Source organism: Nicotiana tomentosiformis, chromosome 6 (genome assembly GCF_000390325.3).
Source record: "Nicotiana tomentosiformis chromosome 6, ASM39032v3, whole genome shotgun sequence".
Lineage (NCBI taxonomy): Eukaryota > Viridiplantae > Streptophyta > Magnoliopsida > Solanales > Solanaceae > Nicotiana > Nicotiana tomentosiformis.
This window is the reverse complement of record NC_090817.1, coordinates 74,859,525-74,883,422: the sequence shown is the minus strand read 5'-3', so window position 1 is coordinate 74,883,422 and position 23,898 is coordinate 74,859,525. Positions and strand designations below refer to the sequence as shown.

General features: G+C 38.0%; 1 protein-coding gene across 6 annotated transcripts; it reads right to left on the bottom strand.

Annotated features, from left to right (window-relative positions):
* Positions 1-15,373: 15,373 nt before the first annotated feature.
* On the bottom strand, positions 15,374-23,266 carry LOC104102475 (nucleobase-ascorbate transporter 6). 6 transcript variants are annotated; one of them, XM_009610191.4, is made up of 15 exons: positions 22,987-23,266; positions 22,261-22,428; positions 21,839-21,936; positions 21,556-21,729; positions 20,496-20,596; positions 20,162-20,237; positions 20,020-20,079; positions 19,695-19,879; positions 18,340-18,436; positions 17,854-17,940; positions 16,629-16,687; positions 16,452-16,543; positions 16,267-16,344; positions 16,015-16,175; positions 15,374-15,920 (listed from the first exon to the last, which is right to left on the bottom strand). In XM_009610191.4, exons 2-15 carry the CDS (start codon positions 22,370-22,372, stop codon positions 15,702-15,704), a joined length of 1,599 nt encoding a protein of 532 aa, XP_009608486.1. In that variant the 5' UTR covers positions 22,373-22,428; positions 22,987-23,266; the 3' UTR covers positions 15,374-15,701. The 6 variants fall into 6 exon arrangements, with proteins under 6 accessions (XP_009608486.1, XP_070033587.1, XP_009608485.1 ...); XM_070177486.1 differs by lacking the exon at positions 22,987-23,266 and adding an exon at positions 22,720-22,741; XM_009610190.4 differs by lacking the exon at positions 22,987-23,266 and adding an exon at positions 22,578-22,697.
* Positions 23,267-23,898: the final 632 nt, after the last annotated feature.

Below are 23,898 nucleotides of genomic sequence, written 5' to 3'. Positions count from 1 at the left end.
TTGTTTATTTTTTATTGTGTTATCGTTGTAGTGTTAGTTTTGTATATTATAGGAGTAGAAGCATGGGGTCAAAGCCAATAGGTATATGAAAAATTGAGCAGGTGGTTGGAACTAAGTATGGGGTGCCCGCACAAAGGACCATACATAGGAGAAGTCTGAGTATCTCGAGACTGCTAATACTTCAGTCTTTGGCCTACCAGGGAGTCTCTTTTACCCTCTATTTATTTATTGGATGCATTGAGTACATTGTACAATTTTAAGTGTGGGGTGATTTTCTATGCTATCTTGGTTTAGTAGTACTCTTTCTTATCGTAGTGGTTTTAATTTTGTTTTTAAAAAGCAGAATATTTGGATTTTCCCCGACGATGGATCTTGTGGACAGCTTTCTTGAGGGATTAAGGTCCAATAAAAAAATCTAATTTTTTTTTGTTCGAGTTAGTTTTAGTTAGGTAATAACCCCCCTTAATTTTTCTTTTTTGCATCGGTTATTTTCTGGGGATGTAACTTGAACCGGGTAAACTTTTTTTTTTAGGCTTAGATTTTTTTTAGGAGTTGTAGAAGAAGGAGAAGAAAAACCTTTGTGACTTGTTTGATACTAGCATCTTTAGGCCTAAGCTTTAATAATACTTTCCTCTGCGTGTTTGAGTAATGAATAAAATACAGACTTTATAACACCTAAGCTCGAGGTTGTGACTCTGTATATAGCTTATTCTTATTTTATCATTTGCTATGACTCTGTCTATCTGAGAGTAGAATTGATCCATCTTGATTGATATTTGTGCCATGTGTGGTGAGGATTTCTTACGTATATTCCTTATCTTACATATATTCCTTAATTTGACATACATGTTATTGAAGCAAAATAAGTGTTGCACTGTTTAGAAGATGATAATAGGCTTTCTTTGATATGTCTTGTGAATTTTAGCTTTTTCAAATATTGTACCACTAGTTAGCCCTTTGAGCCTGTAGCCTTTTGTTTGGAAGCCGTATTTTTGTCTTGCTTCTTTTGTTGAATCCCTAGTTTTTCCACCATGCTTTCTTGAGTACTGTTGCTTAGATTGTGATATTAATTGATAAATTTAAAGAAAGGGATAATTAAGTGAAAAATGGTAACCAACGATAGCTGAAAAGTAATGAAAAGGCCCTCTTGAAAAGAATGTGACATGAAGAAAAAAAATGAAAGAAAATTGCTTTGAAAAAAAATATGATTGAAACGTTCTTCATATGAGGAAAATACTTGTGAAATAATTGATGAAGTGAGGGCTGAAAAATAAAGTGAAGAGTAGAAAATAATGGGTGATGAAATCTAAAAGTGCAAAGTGCTTAGGGAAGTGTAAGTCACTATTATATAGTTCTCCTACCCGTCCCCTAGCCAACATTACAACCCATTAAATCCTATTTGATTATATTCTAGTATACTTAATTAGTAGAGATGCACATAATGGGCAAGCCTATGGCTCTTTGTGCATACATGTGAATTCCTTTGTGAGTGTGAGAGTTGTTCTTTGATGCTAAGGCCTTAAATTATATTCATTCTTTGATTTGAATGTATGGTCTATTTATTCTTGTGAGGGCACCGATTTCATGATAGATAGGTGATGTTATTAGCTGTATTTGACAGAGTAGGTGAAAGAGTTTAAATTTGGTGAGTTAGAGTCCCTCTTTGAGGTTAGGAGGTTAGAAGGTTGTTGTTAATTTGTGGCTTATATATCTTGCACGATGATCAAGAAGTGTATATCTGATGGTTTGAGTTGCTATAGGGCCTAATTATTAGTATCAACCGAAGTAGTAGTGTTTCTAGGCTCGATTTATTGAGAGTAGTTTTAATGCTTACTCGAGGACGAGCAAGAGTTTAAGTGTGGGGTGGTGATGTTCGGTAAAAAATGTATATATTTAACCGTTGTTGCCTCACATTCTAGTAGTTTTAATTATCTTTTGAGTATTAATTATATTACTTTATGCTTAATATTATATTTTAACTATGTAGGAATAAAGTGGTATGAAGATGACGAGATTTAAAGCAAAATTGAATAAAACGCTACTAGATTCAGTGCTAGGCCTAGGGGTGTTCGTAAAAACTCGAAAAATCGAACCAAACCTGTAATGACCTGACCGGTCGTTTTGAGAATTATCGTCTCGTTCGGTGGCTTAAGGTCTCGAGCAATTTCGTATTACTCCCTCCGTTTCAATTTATGTGAACCCATTTGACTGGACACGGAGTTTAAGAAAAAAGAGAAGACTTTTGAACTTGTGGTGTAAAATGAGGTACAAATATTTTGTGTGGCTAAAAATTATTGCATAAAGGTAAATTATTTTCAAATAAGGAAAGAGGTCATTTTTTTTGGCACGGACTAAAAAGAAAATAGATTCACATAAATTGAAACGGAAGGAGTATGTATTATGACTTGCATGTGTGATCGGGTTCGGTTTTCGGATGATTCAGGATCAATTTGGAAGAAGGATTCTTATTTTAGAAGCTTAAGCGGTAAGAGTTTATCGGAGTTTAACTTTTGTGTATACGACTCCGGAATGGTGTTTGAATGATTTCAATAGCTTTGTATGGTGATTTTGAACTTAGGTGTGTGCCCGGATTCGGATTTGGAGGTCCGTAGGTTAAATTGACGCATTTCGGCAAAAATTGAAAAGTTGAAGGTTTGGAAGGTTGAGAGGTTTGACCTGGAGTTGACTTTGTTGATATCGAGTTCGGATTTCCATTATAGGAGTTGGTATAGCTCCGTTGTTTCATTTGGAACTTGAATGCAAAATTTGATGTTACTCCGGGTTGATTTGATATGATTCGACGCGAGTTGTAGAAGTTAAAAGTTCATAAGTTAATTAAGTTTGATTTGAGGCGCGATTCATAGTTTTGATATTGTTTGATGCGAATTGAGGCCTCGATCAGGTCCGCGTTATGTTATTGAACTTCTTGGTATGTTTCGACGGGGTCCTGGGGCCTCGGGTGTGTTTCAGATGGGCTACGGGCCATTTCTTCATGCTTGAGAGTTGCTGGTTTCTGGTGTGACTGTTGCTCTTCGCGATCGCGAAGATGAAGCTGCAATCGCGAAGTGATTCTGGGAGCTCAGTGTTTTCGTTCATCACGGTCGCGGGTGTGTGCATATGATCACTAAGGTCCAGTTGGCTGTGGTACGCGTTCACGATGTGTCTTCCACGTTCGCGTAGGGATAGAGCTAGAAGGGGGCATCAGGATTAATTCTTCGCGTTCGCATCAATTGGTTCGCGATCGCGTAAGCGAAGGTCGCTGTGAGTCGCGTTCGCGGCTGTGTTTGCGCGTTCGCGTAAGGTTATTTTTGGCAGCCTTCATTTTGTTCTTCGCGATCGCGAGGAATGTTCCACGATCGTGATGTGTAATATCTGGGCAGAATATAAAAGTATTCTATTTCGAGGCTATGGCCATTTTTATCATATCTTGAGTTGCAGACCTCGGATTTGAGCGATTTTTGAGGGGTTCTTCACGTGTTGGATTAGGGTAAGTGTTTTTTATCCGAATTTGATTTTATTTCATGATTTCATCTTTGTTTTTATCATTAAATTAGTGGTTTGAGTTGGGAAAAAATGGAAATTTTGTGAAAACTTTCAAAAATGTAAAATGATGATTTGAAGGATGAATTGATGTCGAAATTGGATAAATTTTGTGTGGTTGGACTCGAATTGGAATGAGTGTTCGAATTTTATAAATTTTATCGGGTTCCGAGGTGCGGGCCTGGGGTTGACTTTTTTAGTTTTTATTAAAGATCGAAGTTTTATTATCCCGAATTGTTTCCTATGATTTTTATTCATGATATGAAGTTATTTTGGCTAGATTTGGGCCGTCCGGAGGTTGTTTCACACGAGAAGGTCATTTTAGAGTATCGGTCTAGCTTCTTTGAGGTAAGTATCTTGCCTAACTTTGTGTGGGAGAACTACCCCTTAGGTTTTGAGTTGTTTGTGCTATTTGTGTCATGTGAAAGCCGTGTACGCGAGGTGACGAGTACGTACCCGGGCTTATATGTGGAAATTGAACGGTCTAGACTCTTAGGCATCTTTTATGTACTTATTTGGAATTGTTAGCACATGTTATATCTTTTATTCGTCATGTCTACTATCTCATACTTTATTTGAAGTTGTCGCCACATGTCACATTCTTTAGTTGTCGAGCTTGCTCTTATATGCTTATTTGGAGTTGTTATCACTTTTATCATTATGTGATTTCTTTTATTGTGGGTTACTCTTAGTTGAATTATCGTCACATGATATCCTTTTGTTGCCGGGTTGTTCTCATGCCTTTAGATGTAGTGCTAGTTCGTGCCATCCCTTTAATTGTTAGCCTAATTCATACATTAGGGTCCGAAGTTTGCCATTCCATGGAAGTACTATCACTATCGAGGTTATCCTTAAGCAATTAATTAAAATTGAAGTTATCGAGAGTCATAAGCAATTCGAGTTGAAATTGTATTTAAAAGGGGGTGTTGTTCCTTGTTGAGTTACTTTTAGGTTCATTTTGTTGTCATTAAGATTCTATATACGTTGTGTTAAGTCGTGGGCTATTTGTTGTGAAAATATTGATATCATTGAATCTTTGAAAAGGTTGTGGCCTACGGTCAATTGTGATACGAGTTGCTATGTTGTGATGTTGTGATGATAGCACATGTGAATTGTTGTGTGGTTTGGTTGTTGTTATGCAGAGTATAAGGGTGGCATTTTACCGTTGTTGTTATGCGGAGTATAAGGGTGGCATTTTACCGTTGTTGTTGTTATACGGAGTATAAGGGTGGTATTTCACCGTTGTTGTTGTCATACGGGGCATAAAGGTGGCATCTCACTGTTGTTGAATGTATGGAGTGATACGGGTGACTATTGGAGAGATAAGGGTGGCAATGTCAGAGACGATGTGTGAAGGTTTGGGGACATGGTGTTGGTGATTTTCGTGTGATGGTGTGTTTCTTTCTTGTGTTTGTCATACACCTTGCGTGACTTGCTTTGTTTTTTCGATGCGCTATTCGATGTCCTTGATATTACTGGTTGACTGGGGCTGCAGTAGTACACTCGCACAAGAATACACCATAGCATGCCACTTATACTAGCTCATAAGTATGAAACTTGACGTTGATTTATCATGCACATGTGTTCTTATATTATCTGTTTCCATGTTGATAATTAGCATGTGACCATGCCGGGCGGATTGCGATTGTGAGTCTGTGACTATGCCGGGCGGATTGTGATTGTGAGCCTGTGATCATGCCGGGGGATTGGAATATTGGCACGTGAGTTGTCCGTACGGTTGTGATGCGAGATGTGGGCACGAGGTGCCGTAAGTATATGATGGTGGGTTGAGACTCGTGACTTATGACTATGAGATGAAGTACCACGGGTGATTTTGTTGTGAAACTTGTGTTAGAATGACTTGATTAATTGATTGTTCTTGTATTCCATTTTTGGTTTTATTGATACTTCACGGTGTTCTTATTTCTTTACTATTTATATCACTTGTTGGTTCTTGTTACCATTTACTGATTTCTGCTTTCCGTTATTAGTTTTATGCTTCTATACTGCACATGATATTTTGTCTAGTGAGTGTCTTGACTTGTACCTCGTCACTACTTACTCTTGATACTTACTGGGTACCGACCGTAGTGTACTCATACTATACTTCTGTATATTTTTTTTGTGCAGATCCAGGTACTTCGGAGTCTGTTGATTGTTAGATAGCGGATCAGATATTGCGATGGAGGCTTCAAGGTATACCTGTCATCGCGTTCGCAGGCCTCAGAGTCACCTTCGAAAGTTATATTTTTGTACAGTTTATTGCTATTCCGAAACTATTGTGCTAGGAGATTTTCTAGTGAACTCAGTAGAGCTTATGACTTGTACTACTGGTTTAGGGATTATTGGCTTGTATAGAAATTTCGGTTTCATACGTAATAGTTGTTTGTTGAATTTTGTCATTTATATCAGTAAGCATTAGGCTTACCTAATCTTAAAGACTATGTGCCATCACGACATCCTTCGGAGGTAAAATGGGGTCGTGACAAGTTGGTATCAGAGCTCTAGGTTTATAGGTGCTATGATTCATAAGCGAGTTTAGTATAGGCTTGCGGATCGGTACGAAGATGTCTGTACCTATCTTCGAGAGGCTACATAACTATTAGGAAAAGTCTCCACTTCTTTCATTCTTTTCGTGTGCATTTGTTGATTTCGTAGTTTGAGCCTTTGTATCTCTATTCTCTCACAAATGGTGAGGACACGTGCTACCGAATCAGCTGAGCCGACACCAGTGCCCCCTACTTGAGCCGCGAGAGGCCGGGGCCGAGGTAGAGGCCGAGGAGGGGCACACGCCGCAGCTAGAGCACCTGTCAGAGCCGCAGTTAAGGAGCCGCCAGTAGCTTAGATTGGGGAACAGGTACCAGAGGCGCCTGTTGTGACCCCCGGACTTCAGGAGACTTTAGCGCAGTTCCTGAGCATGTTTGGTACATTGGTTCACGAGGGATTGATCCCCGTTGCACCAGCTACTTCGCAGATTGGGGGAGGAGCTCAGACTCCCACCGCCGGTACTCCAGAGCAGCGGGCTCACATTGGTCAGGTTCCGGGTGTGGTGCTGGTACAGCCTGTTATTTCGGTTCAGTCTGAGAATAGGCCAGGGGCATCAGAGGAGGAGCAGCTTAGACTTGCGAGTTTCAAGAAGTATCACCCTCCTACTTTCAGTGGTTTGGCTTCAGAGGATGCACATGGTTTTCTAGAGGAGTGCCACTGTATTCTCCGTACCATGGGTATTATGGAGGCGAGTGTGGTTGCTTTTACTACATTCCAACTGTCAGGAGCATCGTATCAGTGGTGGCGGGTTTACGAGGAGGGTAACCAACCGATAGAGCTTCACTTTCATGGACTCAGTTTTCTGAGATGTTCTCGAGAGAGTTCGTTCTCCAGACTCTTCGGGATGCATGACGCACAGAGTTTGAGTAGCTGTGTCAGGTCACTATGACTATGTCGGAGTATGCCATCAGGTTCAATGAGTTATCCTATCATGCACCTACTTTGGTTCCTACAGTCAGAGAGTGAGTCCGTAGATTCATTAAGGGGCTCAGTTATGATCTTAGGTTCTGCATGGCTCGGGAGTTGCAGACTGATACTTCATTTCAGCAGGTGGTGGAGACTGCCAGGATGTTAGAGCGTATTCGGGGTAAGGAGATGGAGGATAAGGAGACCAAGAGGTATCGAGATTCTATAGGGTTCAGTGGATTCTACTCTTTAGCTATGACCCATCATGGCGGAGGCTCGGGCAGTCAGCCAGTCCAGTCCGCACTTCAGACTACTTGTAGTACTCCAGTTAGTCAGGGTACTCATGTGGGGCAGTCATCTTTTAGTGCATCACCGACACGGGGTTCCTACGGCGGTTATTCCAGTTATTCGGCACTGACTCGGTATGAGCCGCCACGCCCGCAGAGGTGTTATTATAAGTGTGATGATACCAGGCACATCATGAGAGATTGTCCCAGACTCAAGAGAGACGGATTTCATCAGGGCACTCAAGCTACGGGCTTCATTTTTGTTGCTACGTCATCTGCACAACTAGTTAGGGGTGGAGGACACGTGGGTAGAGGACGCCCTAGAGGGGGAGGCTCAGCCCGTTGATATGCTTTCTATGATAGGGCTAAGGCTGCTACACCGGATGGTTTCTTTACATGTATGGTTTCGATTGTTATAGAGGTGCATCATTCTTATCTTGATTTGGTTCTGCTTATCGGGGTGAGTTCTCTTATTTTGCTTCACATATGGGTGAGTTTCATGATTTTGTACTTTGTTTATGTGTTTACCCTTGTTGGGAGATTCTGTAGTGGTAGCACGTATCTATCGTTTTATTTTGTTAGCTATGGAGAACTATGAGACTAGAAGTGACTTTCTGTTACTCATTACGGTAGGTTTTGATGTGATTTCTGGAATGTTTGGTTAGAATTTTTATTTAGATGCTCTACCTGTATGGGAGTTCGTTACATGTTGTGATGTTATTTCGCGGAATTGAATTAGTGGAAGGGTTCGGTTGGTATGATGTGTATTCTACTTGTGATTCAGAGATGAGGATGGGATCCTCACATTTTCATATGGTTTGATATGTTTGAACCGGGCTACGTGCCATGGTGGGGTTATATTAGGATGAGATCCATATGGTTAGTTCATATATTTTGATTCTCCCTTGTAGAATTGATTCATAGTATGGTAATGATAAGGAGTTGTGCCTGTCGGGCTTGTTTGATAGTTCTCTCATATGTTTCTCCTTGCATATTTAGTGATATTCACGTTGTGCTTATTGGGTTTTAGCTTGCGAGGTGTGTGCCCAGGTGGCATTAGATGTGACTTGTTGATTTGACTGAATGGCTATGGCATCTTCATGCTTCTTGCATCGTTGTCAGTGTTGTGAGGGTTTGGAACAGGGTTCTAGCTGGTATGAAGTTAATTGCAGGTGCTGGATGTGATTATGGGTAGCTATTGTGGCCAGAGTTGTGTTATGGGCATATGTGTGATGTGTCACGTCATGTGGTTGTACCTCGTGGGTGTAGGAATGGGTTGTTGCAGCTGGTTGAGGCTGATACCGTGTGTCAATGTGGGAATCAAGTCATTGGGAAATGATCGGATGGTGAAAATTTTGGTTCTAAGGCTTATTAATGTGGGTTGGAAGAGAAATTTCTATTGATATGGTGTTGTTGGGCCTACGTGGATTGGGGTGACGTGGGATCACCCGCAAGTATATGTACGGTAACTTCATTCAGTGATTTGGTTACTTTGGAATGGTTCTTGGTACGTTCGAGGATGAACGTTTGTTTAAAAGGGAGAGGATGTAACGACCCGACCGATCATTTTGAGAATTAGCGTCCCATTTGGTGGCTTAAGGTCTCGAGCAGCTTCATATTATGTAATATGACTTCCATGTGTGACAAGGTTCGGTTTTCGGATGATTCAGGATCAATTTGGAAGAAAGATTCTTATTTTAGAAGCTTAAGCGGTAAGAGTTGACCAAAGTTTGACTTTTGTGTAGACGACTACGGAATAGTGTTTAGATGATTCTAATAGCTTCGTATGGTAATTTTGGACTTAGGCTTGTGTCCGAATTTGGATGTGGAGGTCCGTAGGTTAAATTGATGCATTTCGGCGAAAATTGGAAAGTTGAAGGTTTGGAAGGTTGAGAGGTTTGACCGGGAGTTGACTTTGTGGATATCGGGTTTGGATTTCGATTCCGAGAGTTGGTGTAGTTCCGTTGTGTCATTTGTAAATGCATGCAAAATTTGACATCATTCCGGGTTGATTTGATATGATTCGGCGCAAGTTGTAGAAGTTGAAAGTTCATAAGTTAAATAAGTTCAATTTGAGGCGCGATTCGTAGTTTTGATGTTGTTTGATGTGATTTAAGGCCTCGAGCAGGTCCGCATTATGTTATGGAACTTGTTGGTATATTTAGACGGGGTCGCGGGGGTCGCATGTGTGTTTCGGATGGGCTACGAGCCATTTCTTCATGCTTTAAAGTTGCTCGTTTCTTGTGTGACCGTTGCTCTTTGCGATCGCGAAGATGAAGCTTTGGTCCCGAAGTGATTATGGGAGCTCAGTGTTTTTGTCCATCGCGGTCGCGACTGTGTGCACGTGATCGCGAAGGTCCAGTTGCTGTGGTCCGCATTCGTAACGTGTCTTCCGCGCTCGCGCAGAGATAGAGCTGGAAGGGGGCATCCGGATTTGTTCTCCGCGTTCGCATCAATTGGTTCGCAATCGCGTAAGCGGAGGTCGATGTGAGTTGCATTTGCGGCAGTGTTAGCGCATTCGCATAAGGTTATTTTTGGCAGCCTTCATTTTGTTCTTCGCGATCACGAGGAATGTTCTGCGATCGCGATGTGTAATATCTAGGTAAAATATAAAAGTACTCTATTTCGAGGGTTTGACCATTTTTATCATATCTTGAGTTGTAGACCTCGAATTTGAGCGATGTTTAAGGGGTTCTTCACTTGTTGGATTGGGGTAAGTGTTCTTTACCCGGATTTGATTTTATTTCATGATTTCATCTTTATTTTTATCATTAAATTAGTAGTTTGAGTTGGGAGGGGGAGGGGAATAGAAATTTTGTGAAAACTTTAAAAAATATAAAATGATGGATTAAAGGATGAATTGATGTCGAAATTGGATAAATTTGGTGTGGTTGGACTCGAATCGGAATTGATGTTCAGAGTTTATGAATTTTATCAGGTTCTGAAGTGCGGGCCCGATGTTATTTTTTGGGTTGACTTTTTTAGTTTTCATTAAAGATCGAAGCTTTATTATCCGGAATTTTTTCCTATGGTTTTTATTCATGATATGAAGTTATTTTGGCTAGATTTGATCCTTCCAGAGGTTGTGTCGCACGAGAAGGTCACTTTAGAGTATCGGTCTAGCTTCTTTGAGTTAAGTATCTTGCCTAACTTTGTGGGGGGGGGGGGGGACTACCCCTTAGGTTTTGAGTTGTTTGTGCTATTTGTGTCATGTGAAAGCCGTGTACGCGAGGTGACGAGTACGTACCCGGACTTATATCTGGAAATTGACCGGTCTAGATTCTTAGGCATCTTTTATGTACTTATTTGGAATTGTTAGCACATGTTATATCTTTTATGCGTCATGTCTACTATCAGATGCTTTATTTGAAGTTGTCATCACATGTCACATTCTTCAGTTGTCGAGCTTTCTCTTATATGCTTATTTGGAGTTTTTATCACTTTTATCATTATGTGATTTCTTTTATTGTGGGCTACTCTTAGTTGAATTGTCGTCACATGCTATCCTTTTGCTGTCGGGTTGTTCTCATGCATTTAGACGTAGTTCTAGTTCGTGCCATCCCTTTCATTGTTAGCCTAATTCATACACTAGGGTCCAAAGTTTGCCATTCCATGGAAGTACTATCACTATCGAGGTTATCCTTAAACAAATAATTGAAATTGAGGTTATCGAGAGTCATAATCTATTCTAGTTGAAGTTGTGTTTAAAGAGGGGTGTTATTCCTTGTTGAGTTACTTTTCCGCTCATTTTATTGTCATTAAGATTCTATATATGTTGTGTTGAGTCGTGGTCTATTTGTTGTGAAAATATTGATATCGTTGAATCTTTGGATAGGTTGTGGCCTACGGGAAATTGTTATACGAGTTGTTATATTGTGTTGTTGTGATGATAGCACATGTGAATTTTTGTGTGGTTTGGTTGTTGTTACGCTGAGTATAATGGTGGCACTTCACCGTTGTTGTTGTTATGCGGAGTATAAGGGTGGCATTTCACCGTTGTTGTTGTCATGCGGGGCATAAGGGTGGCATCTCACTGTTGTTGAATGTATGGAGTGATACAGGTAGCTATTGTGTTATTGTCCGGTCGGAGCGATAAGGGTAGCTATTATACGGAGTGATACGGGTGGCTATAGGAGAGATAAGGGTAGCTAATGATAATGTCAGGGCGGAGTGATACGGGTGGCTATCGGATAGATAAGGGTGGCAATGTTAGGGATGATGTGTTATGGTTTGGGGATATTGTGTTGGTGATTTTCGTGTGATGGTGTGTTTCTTTCTTGTGTTTGTCATACACCTTGCGTGACTTGCTTTGTTGTTCCGATGAGCTAATCGATGTCTTTGATATCACTTGTTGACTCAGGCTGCAGTAGTACACTCGCACAAGCATACACCGTAGCATGCCACTTATACTAACTCAGGAGTATGAAACTTGACATTGATTTATCATGCCCATGTGTTCTTGTATTATCTGTTTCCATGTTGATAATGAGCATGTGACCATGCCGGGCGGATTGCGATTGTGAGCATGTGATTATATTGGGCGAATTGTGATTGTGAGCCTGTGATCATGTCGGGCGGATTGGGATATTAGCATGTGAGTTGTCTGTGCGGTTGTGATACGAGATATGGGCACGAGGTTTCGTAAGTATATGATGGCGGGTTGAGACTCGTGACTTGTGACTATGAGATGAAGTACCACAGGTGATTTCGTTGTGAAACTTGTGTTAGAACGACTTGATTAATTGATTATCCTTGTATTCCTTTTTGGTTTGATTGATACTTCACAGTGTTCTTATTGCTTTAGTGTTTATATCACTTGTTGGTTCTTCTTGCCATTTACTGATTTTTGCTTTTCGTTATTATTTTTATACTTCTATACTGTACAGGATATTTTGTCTAGTGAGTGTCTTGACTGTACCTCGTCACTACTCTACCGAGGTTAGTCTTGATACTTATTGGGTTGGTGTACTCATACTAAACTTCTGCATATTTTTTTGTACAAATTCAGGTACTTCCAAGTTTGTTGATTGTTAGATAATAGATCAGATATTGCAGTAGAGACTTCAAGGTATACATGTCGTCGCGTTCGCAGGCCTCGGAGTCACCTTCGAAAGTTATATTTTCGTACAGTTTATTGCTATTCCGGAACAAATGTACTTAGAAATTTTCTAGTGAACTTAGTAGAGCTTATGACTTGTACTACCGATTTTGGAATTGTTAGCTTGTATAGAAATTTCGGTTTCATATTTAATAGTTATTGGTTGAATTTTGTCATTTAACATTAGGCTTATCTAGTTTTAAAGATTAGGTGTCATCACGACATCTTACGGAGGGAAATTGGGGTCGTGACAAAATTGAAAACCGAACCAAACCGACCAAAAAATGATACTTTTTAGGTTTGGTTTGGTTTTGGTTTTGAATTATAAAAACCAATCAAATTTGGTTTGGTTTTGGTTTTAATAAAAAAATAACCGAACCAAACCGACTATAGAAATAGCTATTTGAATTTATTATTACACCTATATATATATATGTATATATTTATATAAAGTTTCTAAAATTTTATGGTACATATTAGTCGCTTGTATTTTTAGTCTAGTTATTTTTTATTATAATAATCTAATTCTTTGATTTTACATTCTAGTTTGATTGGTATTTTTCTTTTGCTAAGTACAAGAATTTATTTCATGTTAAAAATAATTAATTTTTAATTGAGTAATTAAATTATTCATCACTATTTGATTCAATTATCATCAATATATCTTGGTAAATGATAGATTTCTCAAAGAGCAAGTGGTTTGATAGTGTTACGTTAAAAATGTACCGAAATATGTGTTTGGTAGTGTATGTCTCATATTTAAGAAAACAAACCGATAAATAATCGAAAAAATCGAAAAACCGACAAAAACAGAATCGATAAAAAATCGACTTAATGGATTTTGTTTGGTTCAAATATTTGAAGAACCGACTTACTTGGTTTGATTTCTTTTTAGGGAAAATCTGATCCAAACCAAACCATGAACACCCCTAGCTAGACCAGCGCGACGCGCTAGCCTGGACCCTGTGTTGCGAAAAATTTTCTAGTTTGTCCAGGATAAGGTTATTTCGGTCCTACACGGTCCTAATTTGTATAAAAAGGGTTCTAAACCTAATTTGGGAGGAGATCTAACATATTTTTGGGAGGATAACACGCCATTTTGGAGAGGAGAACGAAATCACGCTTGGAGGAGACTTCTAACTAGTTTTTCTTCTCTTCTCTTCCTGTAATCTCATAGTTTATTAATTTTAGAGTTGTGGGTGCTATATGAACGGTGTAGTTTGAAGCTTGGATTGTTCTTATTATTTTATCATATTGATTTATTTATTCAATCTTGCTCTTAATTATTTGATTGTTTGATCACCAATTGAATACTATCTGCGAATCTAGGATTGAACTCGGGAGAAGGAATTTTAGATTGCATATAAGATTGAGTAGAGCAAGATCTTGAACCTGAATTACGGGGAACGGATTTGTGGTTAGGATAGGGATATACCTAATCGCTTTGCTTGGTTACTATACGAGAATTATTAATGCGTTCTTGTTAATCCTAACTCCATAGGAATATAGGCGTTAGGTTAGCTTGAATAGGCAAGTAGTACTTCGGGAGAATACTACGAGTAATATTAACCATGTCAATCAATAACCAAATAAATTAATTAGACAATTTAAGTAGAAAACTCAACGGGATTGTTAGTTGACCCATAGCTCTGGAATATTTTCTCATTGAAATCGTCTCCAAGTTTGCCGACTTGTTTTCTGTAATCGCTTAATTTGCTACTCTACATTAGTTTTAGTTAAATATTCATACTTTAGAAAATCGCTTGAATAGATTAATTGTCTTAATTTAATTTAGTAAATAGTTAATCACAAGTCTATGTGAGTACGATATCTGGACTTACAATCCTATATTACTTGTACGGCAAGTATATTTGCATGTGCGTTTGGGAGCAACAATTTGCATAAAAAATTACACATTAATCCAACCAAAACTAAAATAAACAATTGAGTTATAAATCCATTAACAATAGATTTGTTGTTTGGTATTATGTAACAGCATTCTTTCAATTTAATTGTCCCCAGCTGTTGCAGTTTTTAAATTCAATCTACCATTTTCGTTCACGAAGTAGTTTATATTCTTATGGTCCACTGGAAGTGTTTATTTTTTCGCGCCACCACTGGAAATGTTAAGAATCTTTAGCAACGAGATAATACTTGTTATTTATTTAATTATAGATTGTAAATACCTGAAATGTGTTGGAGGAGTGTCAATATAAGAAACAAAAAGATTTTTTACAGATTAGATATTTGGATGACAATGCATATCACTTTAATTTAGTCGATCTTCTTGAGTTTTCTTATTTCTCTTGTAATGATTGATTTTCTTTTTCACAATGATATATTTCTTATTAACCATTGTTTTTACAATTTTTGCATACAAAATGATTCAATGAGATGAAAGTGAACATACCGTAGCTTCCAAACAAACCACGAGGGGAAACACTATGTTTGACTAAATTTTTTATGATTTACATACCCAAAAGAAAAGAGATAAGGACTTGGACAAGACACTCGTGAAGAAAAAAAAAACTTATACATCTCGGTATCAAATTTTTACATTATCAAATCACCTAGAAAATAACTATATGTAATTTGCATGTCATAAGTAGAGTTTAGTAAGAGTGTAAAAACTCTTATAGTATAGGTGTATTATATTGCCCTAATCAACATGAATATCTGACACTGGTTGGTGGTCGGAATTTGGTTCCTCTTCCAACCCAAGAAAAGGACAACAAAAAATTATCGAAGTGCCTGTCCAATTCTGTGTATGGTTTTCCTGTCTTCAAATCCAACGAAGGACGATTCATAGTGGTCCAATTTCCTTTTCTCCTCTTCAGTACCAGTGTACCAGCACCATCATTTAATTGGTTACATAAATGATTGTATGTCCTATACAATCTTCCTTTGTCAAAATATTCATCTAGTGTTCTGTTGTTTGTACTTGTCACTTTTGACTGTTCTCTATATATATTATGAAAAAAGAATTCTAGCCAGCTACTGTAACAAATTCCTTTCCCCTTGAATTCAAAAGATTCCTTTCTCCTATCATACTGGAGTTTTTGCTGCACACATCAGGACAAGAGTTTGAAAGAAGCAAACTTGCTTCATTGCGCCAGTTAAATCCATATAACCATGAATTTACAACAATGAGAAAACTTAACTAATAACTGTTGTCCTAAGCTTCTTCAAAATGGTTGGACTATCTATACTTCTAAGAGGGTACACATGAAAGAAAATACTTGTTTCTTTCAGATTTCAAGGGTCAGGAAGAAAGCAAGTGGAAGTATGAAGTATGAAATCTTCTGCCTCTATGCTGTTACCAATCACACAGATGGGAAATACTTGTTTAGATTGAAAGGGAGGGAGTAGAATTCCTCACTTCTTGTGTCAGTCTTGAAGGACTTGAACTTGTCCCACCAGTGCTTGCCTCTGTCCTTTCTTGTCTGGCCATCCTTTTTGTGCATCGTGTTGTCTAGAAAATAAGCCACAACACCCGCCACAAAAGCTTTCGATTGAAATGGCACATTGACCATGTCGTTGAACTGAACAATAACAAACCGCAAAAGCTCTTACAACATGACTAGAATGCAACATACATCAAATGTTAAGACATATTTAGATGCCAATTTGTCATACCCATCTTGCATGTGTGTGAACAGGTCCATAACCAGCAACGGCAGTATACTCATTGAAGTACTGTGGGACGGACAAACCCAGGAAGACAGAGAAACCTAATATAAACTTGGTGCGGAAGCTATTAAGATTGCAGAACTGAAGGAAGCCTAAGCCTCCCGCGCCTGCAAAGAATGAACATTCACAATTCACAAACTATGAATAACATGAAAGACTTTGCCAGTGCGCAAGTGCTTGCCTTACATGTATACGTACCTACATAAGCGAAGAAAAGGCAGTATAAAGCACCTACAATGGGTGCTGGAATTGAAGCAAAGACTGCTCCAAATTTCCCTGATGATAATAGTGTTGTCAAGACAAATCCTCAGAACGTGGGAGAACCAAATATCAAAATAATCCACAAGAATTTTTTTGATAAAATTGTTAGAGAAGTGATTTACCAAGAATTGAGAAGAAAATCATGAACCCAGCTGATATCTGAACAACTCTTCTACTGCCAACACGTGTCAGTGCTAAAAGACCAGCATTCTCCCTGAGGTATGAGAGAAAAAGTAAGGGCTTAGTCAACTAGTGTATGAGAGACTATCGAGCTGCAGAAGGTTTTTGTCTGGACTTACACAGATACAGAAGATCCATTCCCAGTGCCAAACAGTCCTGATAGTAAAATTCCAACACCCTGAGGTAAACAGAATGTTTCAAAATTAAAGAGAGCAAGAAAGTTCATCAGAAAAAATTTAGAGTGAAGGTTGCAAGGGGTAGTAGAAGGGATAGCAAACAATCAATACTTCTCATGAACCTCGTTGACAAGAAAAATACATGTCTTCCTTTCCAATCTCAAATCTACCTCCACTCTAAAAGTGAATATAACACCAAATGACCTTTTTTACCTCTTCCCATGATGCCGTATTATTCAATGAGAACGATGGGAAGGCTGCATGATATATGTCAAGCCCACTCTCCCCCTACCCCAACTAGTCTGGGAACACTTCATGAACTGGGTAAGCGCTTTTTACTTTTCGGCTGTCCTTCTAGACCCTTGTTTTCTTTAAATTAAACTTCTGGGTTAATGAGTGTGTTAGAAGTATATATTATGATATATCACAACAACTAGAGTGAAAGTTTAACGGGAGAAAATTCCCGTATCATTGGCATGTAATACTTAATTTCTGTGTCTCATTCTCCAAAATAAAAAGTCCTTAGCTAAATGGAAGGCAGAAAACAAAAGATAGAGAGTGGAGAAGAAGAATATTTCCAGAAAACACATCACGAAGCAACAGAGAGACAACTACTGAGTTCCAATACTTTAGATAGGAACGCAGGGAATTGGGACGGTTCCAATCCCTTAACGTCATTAGGTATGATATCTGCTATCTAAAGAAATATTATATCTGCCACGTATTGTCACGCCCGAAGTGGATCCAATGCGAAATTTCAGTAACAAAAATTACTCAAATTGGCATTAGATTCAAAATAAATGTACAAAGGAATGATCCGGATTAGACATGTAGGGTTGCAGACTTGCAGTTGAGTGGACACAGATTTTGACTAGTATAATGAGAAGAAAGTCATAGAGTTGGGTGTCGGAGTTACCCAAAACAATTCATAATTCTTGTGCATGTGGAAAATGGTGATACTGGAGGAGTCAATGACGTTCCAACTTTGTGTAGTTTTCCTAATCTATTTTCCTACTTCACATAAACCTCCCTAAAGATCATATGCATTTGATTCCGAGTAAAGCTCCACTTCAATGAAATCCAACAGAACATTCTGCTTTACTTTTCTTTGCTTATTTTACAAGAGGGTGAGGGAGGGGGAGGATTCTCGGGAAGAAAACCTGTTTACCTGCCAACCAACACCACGGCTAAGTATGGATGGCGGCAAGGGAGTGGCACTTGCATATCTTGCAACTGCAACGAAAGCACCAGTGGACTGAAAACACCAAAACCGCAAGCATGAAAGGAAGTTAGTTCAAGGTCAATCTCTTTCAGAGCATAGAAGTATCTTTTTCTTCAAAAAGAATGACGAAAAAGGAAGGTGTTGAATCGCACAAGAATTGAAAAGGATGCAAAAAGGTGAGTAAAAAAAGGGGTAGCACAAAGAAAGAAAGAGTAGATAAAGGTAAGAAGCACACAAAATCTGAAACAACAATCGGATGTGTCATAATACCAAATTACCACTGTAGCCAAATATAAGACAAACAAGATCATAGAGGAATTAGCAACAGAAAACAACAAAAGGAGCAACCTGAACCTAAAATTTTTGCAAAACCTGCCAAAATAAGATAATAAAACATTCAGAATATTCAAAAGCTCTGACGGGTGAACCAACCTCTACAAGAGAAACAAAAGTAGCCATCATCATAGCAAAAGCTTCACCAGCATCGAATGACGGAGGTCCCCATTGGAAGGGGTAAGGAATACTAATCCTGCAGATTCAAACCAGCAAGGAAAAAGAGAAAATCATTAAGTTTACAAAATTATAGGTTACCTTGTAAGTTCATAGAAATATTTTCCTAATGGACTAACAGAACTTATTAAGAACACTGCTGAACTAACAAAATAACTTCATGCGAGTAATAAGCAGAATTAAACGTTTTTCAAACAATACGCATCCCATGTTACAATCATAAGACCATTAGTAAAAAAATATGAAAGGGAGAACATAAAGTAATTTTGTTAGGTTCCTAGAGAGTAGAAAAGGAAATATTCTTGCTTCTCCATATTTCAAAAAATTGACCAACTATCTATGCAGTTGACAATATGAGAATCGGATAGGTTACTTTGGGACACCCATCAGTCTTTATAAGCTTGTGCTTACTTTTCCTAATCTGTAGCAGCATCGTCGTATCTGCCAGTTATGCTTGACGTGGCAATAACAAACCAGCACAAGCAGTTAATCAGTTGTGACTAAATTGATGGTGAAAGAAAAAGCACAATTGAGCATCCCATGCGAGCCTCTCTACCTTCGCAAGGTAGGGGTAAGGTTGTGTATACCCTTCCCAGACCCACTTGTGGGATTACATTGGGTTTGTTGTTGTTGTTTGATCATCCCATGTGAATTCATATAGCTCAAATACCTAGAGACCTATCTCTCTTATTCTCTTCTTGTATTCCATTTCAATAAAATAAGGCAAGGTCAGTTTAATGGATAAGTACACACCAACTTCCAGTCTCTTCCAGAACTTTTGCCTATAGAAGCTACTTTTTTATCTTTATTAGTAAGAATTGATAACAGGAGCTACTAGGGTAATAACTTTTAGAGAGTGCAAAAAGAACAAGGCACATTACACTCTAGATTTCTTAAAATCTAAGAGTTAAGAGTAGAAAAACTATGGCCTATTTCATATGTCAAAACAAAGTGTCATTATGTTGAAATTTGTAATGTCATATAGGTTACTGGAAACTACTCCTATGTCCCAATATAAGCATCCTAGTTTCCTCCTTGTGCTGTGCCAACTTGAGCCACTTCCCTAGAACACAACTTTTACAGCATACTGTAGAATCCTTTTCATTTCTATGTCTGCAAACTGCAATAGATTATAAGGTTGCAGGTTTTACCAAGGAGTTTTGCTTTATCAATAATTTTGGACCGACATATATAAAAATACGAAAAAATTTCCGTACGTGAGACCCATGCCAGTAATATTAGGAAATTGGAAAGGAGAAGGAGAGAAAAGCACTTGCCATGGAGCACCATTAATGAGTCCAGCACGATCAGTTCTGCAGCTTGCTTGTGTCTTTGGTGGCTTTCCATTGTAAGCCCCACCAACAGTGAGTAGGTGTGCATAAATCCACACGATGGCCACCGTGAAAATAACAGCAAAACGATCAAAGATATTCTTCCCTGGGCGTATCAAATGGGCCAAATACTGCAATAACCAGCATTATCAAGAATGCACAACTTATATCTCAAAAACAAAAACAAAAAATGGCAACTTATATCCTATGATGTCTTGCTCGTAAAATAATGTTTAAGAAGAATATATGATTTCTAGACAAAGCATTCCACCTGAGAGAAAATAACTAAAAGGACTAGCTCTGGCAACCCAACTTCAACACATTTGGCAACCTAAACAAAGATGAAGTAAATTCAACAATTATCATTGAATGAATATTGTAATGCAAGAAAAGTGTAGCGAGTTTCTACTTACCCCAGGAAAACCAAACTCATAAAGCCCAAAGCCAACAAGAGAAACCAAAGGAACAGCTGAAAGAGGGCTCAATAACCTAAGAATCCACGGGTAGTAAAATGCAAATCAGAGCTAGTATAATGCAAATAAGAGCTAGTATATTGTACAAAAGAGTCGACATAACTGAGAAGACCTCAAACCACAAAAAGTAATCCTTAAAGCAATTACTTGACCATTAGTATAGCATAACAATATCCAAGAGCAGACAAGTATACACTTAATTAATGATACAAAGTCAGGTGTTATATGAGAAGTTCAGTTCAAATGTAGGGAGAAATCTTGTGATATAACAAACCTTGTAACATTGCGCCAGAGACCACTGAAGCCAAGGACAATCTGAAGGGTCGAAGCAACAATAAGTGCACCTTGGGTGGCCCGCATTATCTTCTTGAACCTCTGATGAATCATAGAAAATATCAACAAAAGTTAAGACCCAATATCACCAACATGCAATGGATGATTCCCTCTGTGTTTCTGCGTCTCTAAACATCTTCCTGACCATTAGGGAAGTTAAAGGAACGTGCACTGACATGAATCATCAAGTGGAAAGTGAATTAATTGTGCATCAGTTTCTTTTGACACTTAGATGATATTTAAATTTGTTTCTCAAAATGATTTTATGGAAACTTGCCGTTAATGTTTGGATTTGGTTGTTTGAAAATACTGGTGGCACTTGGATTTGTAATTCAAAATTTTTAAAGTTATGATTTTCATTCAAAAGTTTGAAGAAATATCATTAAAACCTTAAAAACACTGTAGACACTTTCATATTGTTAAAATTATGAGAAAAGTCGATTAAACATATTTACGAACAGTCAAAAGGTAACAAAAAATGGTTGTTCGACCATCCGGACCACATAAAGGAGAAAGAAGAAAAAGGCAGAGGGGGTTGTGGCATGATGTCTGAACAGCCAGCAAGTATAGAAAATGGTTTAGAACTGGGGGACGTACATGATGCAAGAGGGGAAAACAAGGAAGGTTGTAATACAATCTCTAAAATATCAAAATGGGTTTTGGGGGCTGGTCTTCTAGTGGAAATTACTCTTCCAAAAGCAATTAAGTTTGCTTGGTTTTAGAACCAAATACCCCCTTTTCTGGTTCCAAAACTAATGGGGATTAGATTTGAGTTTTGGTTTCAAAATTGAGCAGCCCGCTAGCATAATTGTTTTTCCAACATCCTTACTAAATGAGAATAAAAAAGGTTAAACTGCTAATCCCATGTATTCACCAACTAAGTCCATGGAAAAGCTATATAGAAAAACCAAATATCATCTGCCTTTGACATTCGACCAATAAGAGCACTAGATGATCTAAACAATAGAAGAGAAAATGACTCAGTATTTGAAGACACCAACCGATATGGGGTCTTCATCACTCCATCGGCCAGAAAGGATAATCGAGATTGTAGGTGCAACAAAGGTATAAGACCCTCCAACCACAGCAGGCAGTCTGGTCCCAAAGATAGATTGCAACAAGGTGTTTAGCCCAGCAACAAATAGCAATGTCTGAATAACTTGGGCTTTTTCCTCCTGCAAAACGGGCAGGTAATCTTTCAGTTAAAATCAATAACAATACTTGAGGTCACGAGAAATTCATATCTTAAGTAGTTATGAAGTTCAATGTGTCTAGAAGCCTCACATTTCCACCTCCCATTTGGGGAACCAGAGCTGTAGGAATGATGACGGTGGTACCAAGCATAACAAGATAATGTTGAAATCCAAGAAGAATAGCCTCAGCTGCATTCCAACAATTACACAAAATCAGAATAGTCCACTACTATACACATGGTGAAAGAAATTCAAAACAATTTTAGAAACATTTAACTTTACCCAATACAGAGAATATTATGTCGGCCACCAAAATAATAATTTATACGGTCAACTCTCTAGCCATTAATCTAGTTGCCAGCCTACTGTAGCCACATTAAGCAAAATGAGCTCACATTAAGTGTTGTCGTGTAGGTGAGAATGGAACCTGGACCTAATTGTTACTCATTCGCCTCCTCAGCCAAAATTGGAACAATGAATAATAATAATAATAATAATAATGTGTAGACTTACGCCAAGGGGGAGGGCTAGTAATGCAGTAAGAAACATTGGGAAGTTGATCCTTTGGTGGATGTGGCACTGGTTCACTTGCCTTTGCTGCTGGAGCTGCTCCTCCTCCTGCCATTTTCTTTCTATTTTTTGCTCTAAACTGATCTTCTTGAGCAGTGCAAAACCCCAAATCTGCACAAACACCCAGAATCACAAATCTCTCAGAAACTGAGGGGGAAAAAAGAAACCAAAAAGACTGATAAGTACCAAGAGAGCAAAGACTGAAGAAAAGGGGCTCAAAAGTTTGTTAGTACACAGAAAGAATGGAGCAACAAACCCACATGCTAGTACCCACTCACTCTTGTATCAACTGTACCAAATAAAATAAGGGAAAAACGTTGAAGAAAATAAAATCAAATGTGAATTGAAGGAGTAATTATCGTAACCAAACTATTTATACCAGGAGAAAAACAATTACTCTACCTTGTTCTAATAACTTTAACCTGAAGTGAATATGTTTATGACAGAATTAGTTATGTAGAAATTGAAATATCTAGACTATTTTTTATTCGATTGAATGGAATAGAAAAATGCAAATTAAATGTACTTATAATGATATTCAAATATTATAAACAGAAATATGAGATTCAAGTAGTATTAATAATTGGAAATACAGTGTATAGCTAAATTTGTGTTTTATTTAAAACAATTGCGATTCCTAATACAAGAGTCAAAATAAGGGAGAAGCACCCAGGTCCCGCCCTTGAACTTTTGTAGGATTTTAGATCAAAGTTTCAACCCTTTTTTGCTTCTTCTATATTTATGTCCATTTGCTTAACATAAAAACACACGGTTTGAATAAAGAGGTGAAGAAATTGATAGCTGCATCTGCTTCGCTTAATTCTCAATGCCTTCATTAATGCAAATTCATTGATGCAAACAAGCTTGAACCACCCAATACTATGCTTTGATAAATTGTTACTATAAGTTCTAACAATTCATTTATGTTGCTATATATGTTGTCTGTGATGTCAATTTATGTCTAATTATGAACTTGCAAATTAGAGCAAGAAATAGAAAATAATCAGAGAATCTCGACCTCTCCCCCTCCCCCTCCCCCTCCCCCTCCGATTAGTTTATTTGCTAATTTGTACTCCTATTAAAATAGTTTATCTTTTGTCAGAAACAGTAACCTTTTTCTGAAAAATAAATAAATAAATATATATATATATATATATATACTATCTCCCGTTGCTAATTTGTTCTTGGAAAAGCGACGGCTTCAGCCTTCAAGTACAACAAACTCAGTTTTTATTAAAATAAATGCCAACGCAGGAGCAAAGAAAGTTAATGTAAGATTCCCAAACATACATTTTGAGTTTGAAAGTCAAGATTTTTCTACCCAATTGTTAGTTTAATGAATTAAATTAACACTACTTGGTATTTATATTTGGGGCATCTTCACTGCAGTAGTTATCTCTTGTTATTCTTTGAATAGTGAGAAAATAAAATAAAACGACAAGTAAAAAGATATAATAATACCCCAAAAGGGGTCGTTTGGAATAATGCATGCATTAACTTTGTGTATTAATAATACATTATTTGATACACTTTTTGAACTTGTGCATTAGTTATACACATTATTTGGACTAATACATAGAA